General features: G+C 39.1%; 1 protein-coding gene across 1 annotated transcript in view; it reads left to right on the top strand.

Annotated features, from left to right (window-relative positions):
- Positions 1–2,918, top strand: part of LOC104983281 (cytoplasmic tyrosine-protein kinase BMX-like) — a gene marked incomplete at its 5' end in the record, with an annotated part of 15,017 nt that overhangs the window by 5,795 nt on the left and 6,304 nt on the right. Inside the window, 2 exons of the mRNA XM_010832709.1 lie at positions 366–485; positions 2,683–2,747. Coding sequence (XP_010831011.1) covers positions 366–485; positions 2,683–2,747 — 185 coding nt within the window. The remainder of the gene's footprint in view (positions 1–365; positions 486–2,682; positions 2,748–2,918) is intronic.

Raw genomic sequence — 2,918 nt, 5'->3', positions numbered from 1 at the left:
GTTTCAAAATAAAAAGTAGAAGGGGGAGTATATGTTTATTGGAAATTTCTTTTCTTCTTGTTAAGATCTAGTCCTACTCTAAAATCCTAACACCAAGCTGATGTGTATATGTATTTTCTAGTAGGTATTTTTTTTAAGACTGATGTAAGTTATTGTGTGTTCTCTATAAACATGGTTAGACTTTTCTCTTTGGCTTTTCAACTTCTGAGTGAAAGAATTACATCCTTTAGGAACCATTTGCTCTTAGGCTGGTTACTGGCAAAATGAGGTTTTCATTGTTTTACAATGACAGCACTTACTGAATGTGCTTCTTCTCTTGGGTCAACATTTGCTCATGCTGTGTTTTCTTCCTGCCTGCTCCCCAGAGATAAGGGGCAACCCCCACCTGCTGATCAAGTACCACAGTGGGTTCTTCGTGGACGGGAAGTTCCTGTGCTGCCAGCAGAGTTGCAAAGCGGCCCCAGGATGTACTCTCTGGGAAGCATGTAATGTGACTCCTCTGTTGGGCTGGACCCTGGGTACAATGCCCTTTAGGCACAACTGGCAAATGCCAGAACAGCTCACCAGTTCGGGAAAACATAATGTGCCAGATTGGTCAGCATTGTGCATACCCAGCCTTGAACATGCTATCTGACAAATGAAACATAATTCCAGAGTCAACTGAGTCATGTTCCATAAAATAATAACAACACAAACATCTGCCATTCATTCATGTCACGAGAAATGTTTTTAAAGGGAAATCATAAATCAAGAAAGGAACTGTTTATTTCCTTCCAAAATTCTTCCTGGTTTAAGATAAACTCCAAAAGAGGAGAATGTGGTGAACATACATCACCATGGTTCATAAACTAACATCATAAACTAAAAACACCAACATTCTTTTAAAAAATATGTCAAAGGATAAAATATAAGTATTGCCATAGATACCAAAATGATGGATGGCCAAGTTTTCAAAGATAAATTTAAAATGACTTGCCATTCTGTATATGTTTGTTGATTTCCTCATAACAACAGAGAAGGTAGTATAGGGTTTGCTTTATGTGCAGATTCTATCCAGAGTTATATTTCTAGGGAAATCTATCTGAGACTTTATCCAGGGACAGGAAGCCCACTGAGTGACTTTGAAGGCCTAATGGAGGGAAAGAATTACACTGTTTTCTGCTCGTGCCCTGTGGAGTCCCATTCTATCACCAGGATACTTACATGAAACAATCATATATTTTAGAAATTTATCATTGTTTAACAACATTAAGCTGTTGATAAATAAAAAGGAGAACTTGTTTTGGTAACAGTTTTACCAGCCTGGACAAAATATGCTTGGATTATAACTAAAGAATTACGTGAGATCAGCTGCATGATAACAACTTCAAGAACTGTAGAACAAACAGGGACATGAAATATTATTCAAATTCACTGAGAATCATGTTAATGTTACTACTTGTAATTTTACAGCAAAATCAGTGACTAAATAGTCCTTGCGTTTCCCATCTCAATGAAACTACACAATGAATATTTACTGATCTTAATTAGATCATATTGCTCTTTATACTCATGAATGATAATGATTCAATGAACTTTACAGAATGCACTGTGCATGGATCTTCCCTCCAGTGTGAAGGCCAGAGAGTCATGTTTCCTTGTAACATTAATCATTAACCCCAGTGTTTCTGTCTGTGGTCGGCATTATTACTCAGCAGGCCAGATTCCAGCTCTGACCTCACCCTAACCTCCCGAGAAAGAGCAAGAAAACAGGCCAGAGAGAGCACTGCCCTGGGATCATCTTCCTGGCCTCTGTCTGCATGGCACCTGCCATGTGTCCTGGGTGCCACAGGCTCTCTGCCAGCTTCTGAAGAAAACTACAGAATTTAGTAGAGGTGTTAGGCTCACAGGCAGTTGTGATATTGTCTATCTGCCTAAGTGTAATTTACTCCCTCAACCTCCTCCTCTGTGAGCTACAGGGCAGCCCACAGGCACATCTACGAGGAAGGAAACAGTTGGGCATCTTTCCAAAGTACATGGCCTAAAGTAAGTTGACCATACACCCCAGTTTGTTTGAGACAGTCTCATTCTTCAGCTGGGGACCTGGCATAATTATTAAAAGCCTACCTATCACCGTCAGAAATGTCCCAGCTGGGTCAATAAACCATACAGCAACCCCACTTAAAAGGCATATACTGGTTTCACACTCACAGACTGGATATCTATCTACATGTGTGAGTAGAAAGAAAAACCAACAATTATACTAAGAACAGGGAGAGGAAAAAGTTCAGGATAGATGTGTTCACTTGTAAATCAGCTATTTATATGCATTGTGTAGGAGCCAATCAAAGAAGAATCAGACACGGATTCTGAATCCTAGGGTCACTGACACTACCCAACGAGATTAGATATCTATTATTCAAATACCAGGTGGCAATGTGGTATAAATTAACAGCTTATAGAATTTAGAGCAACTTGAATTTCTTATCTGCTTGGGAAGATACTGATAATCAATGGTGAAGTGGTATTTGAGTTGGATATCATACAGGAGAGCAACATAATCACTCCAGATGTTGTGTCTAAGTCCGTGTAATCTGGAATATTGCTCACACTAACTAGTTCACTCTTTTGATTCATAACATTGGGTGTTTTATTTTGTTTTATTTAAATTTTCTTCTGATATTACTTGGTTTTACTCTTCAGATGCTGATCTGCACACTGCCCCCAAAGAAGAAAAACACGGGGTTCCCATCTTCCCAGACAGAGTGGTACGTCAACATTTCAATTTTTTTTCACAGTCAGGGTATATTAAATAAACCGAGAGTTGCCAAATTCAAGACTAGAATACATGGGCTTCATTCAGAATGCCCAGCAAGAGAGAGAAGATGTGTGCTATCGCCAATAGCTATGGCAGTAGCAAATAATAAATTCAAACATAC

The sequence above is a fragment of the Bison bison genome, unplaced genomic scaffold (assembly GCF_000754665.1).
Source record: "Bison bison bison isolate TAMUID 2011002044 unplaced genomic scaffold, Bison_UMD1.0 scf7180017834177, whole genome shotgun sequence".
Lineage (NCBI taxonomy): Eukaryota > Metazoa > Chordata > Mammalia > Artiodactyla > Bovidae > Bison > Bison bison.
Note: the sequence above shows the minus strand (reverse complement) of the source record. Positions and strands in the feature narration are given on the sequence as shown.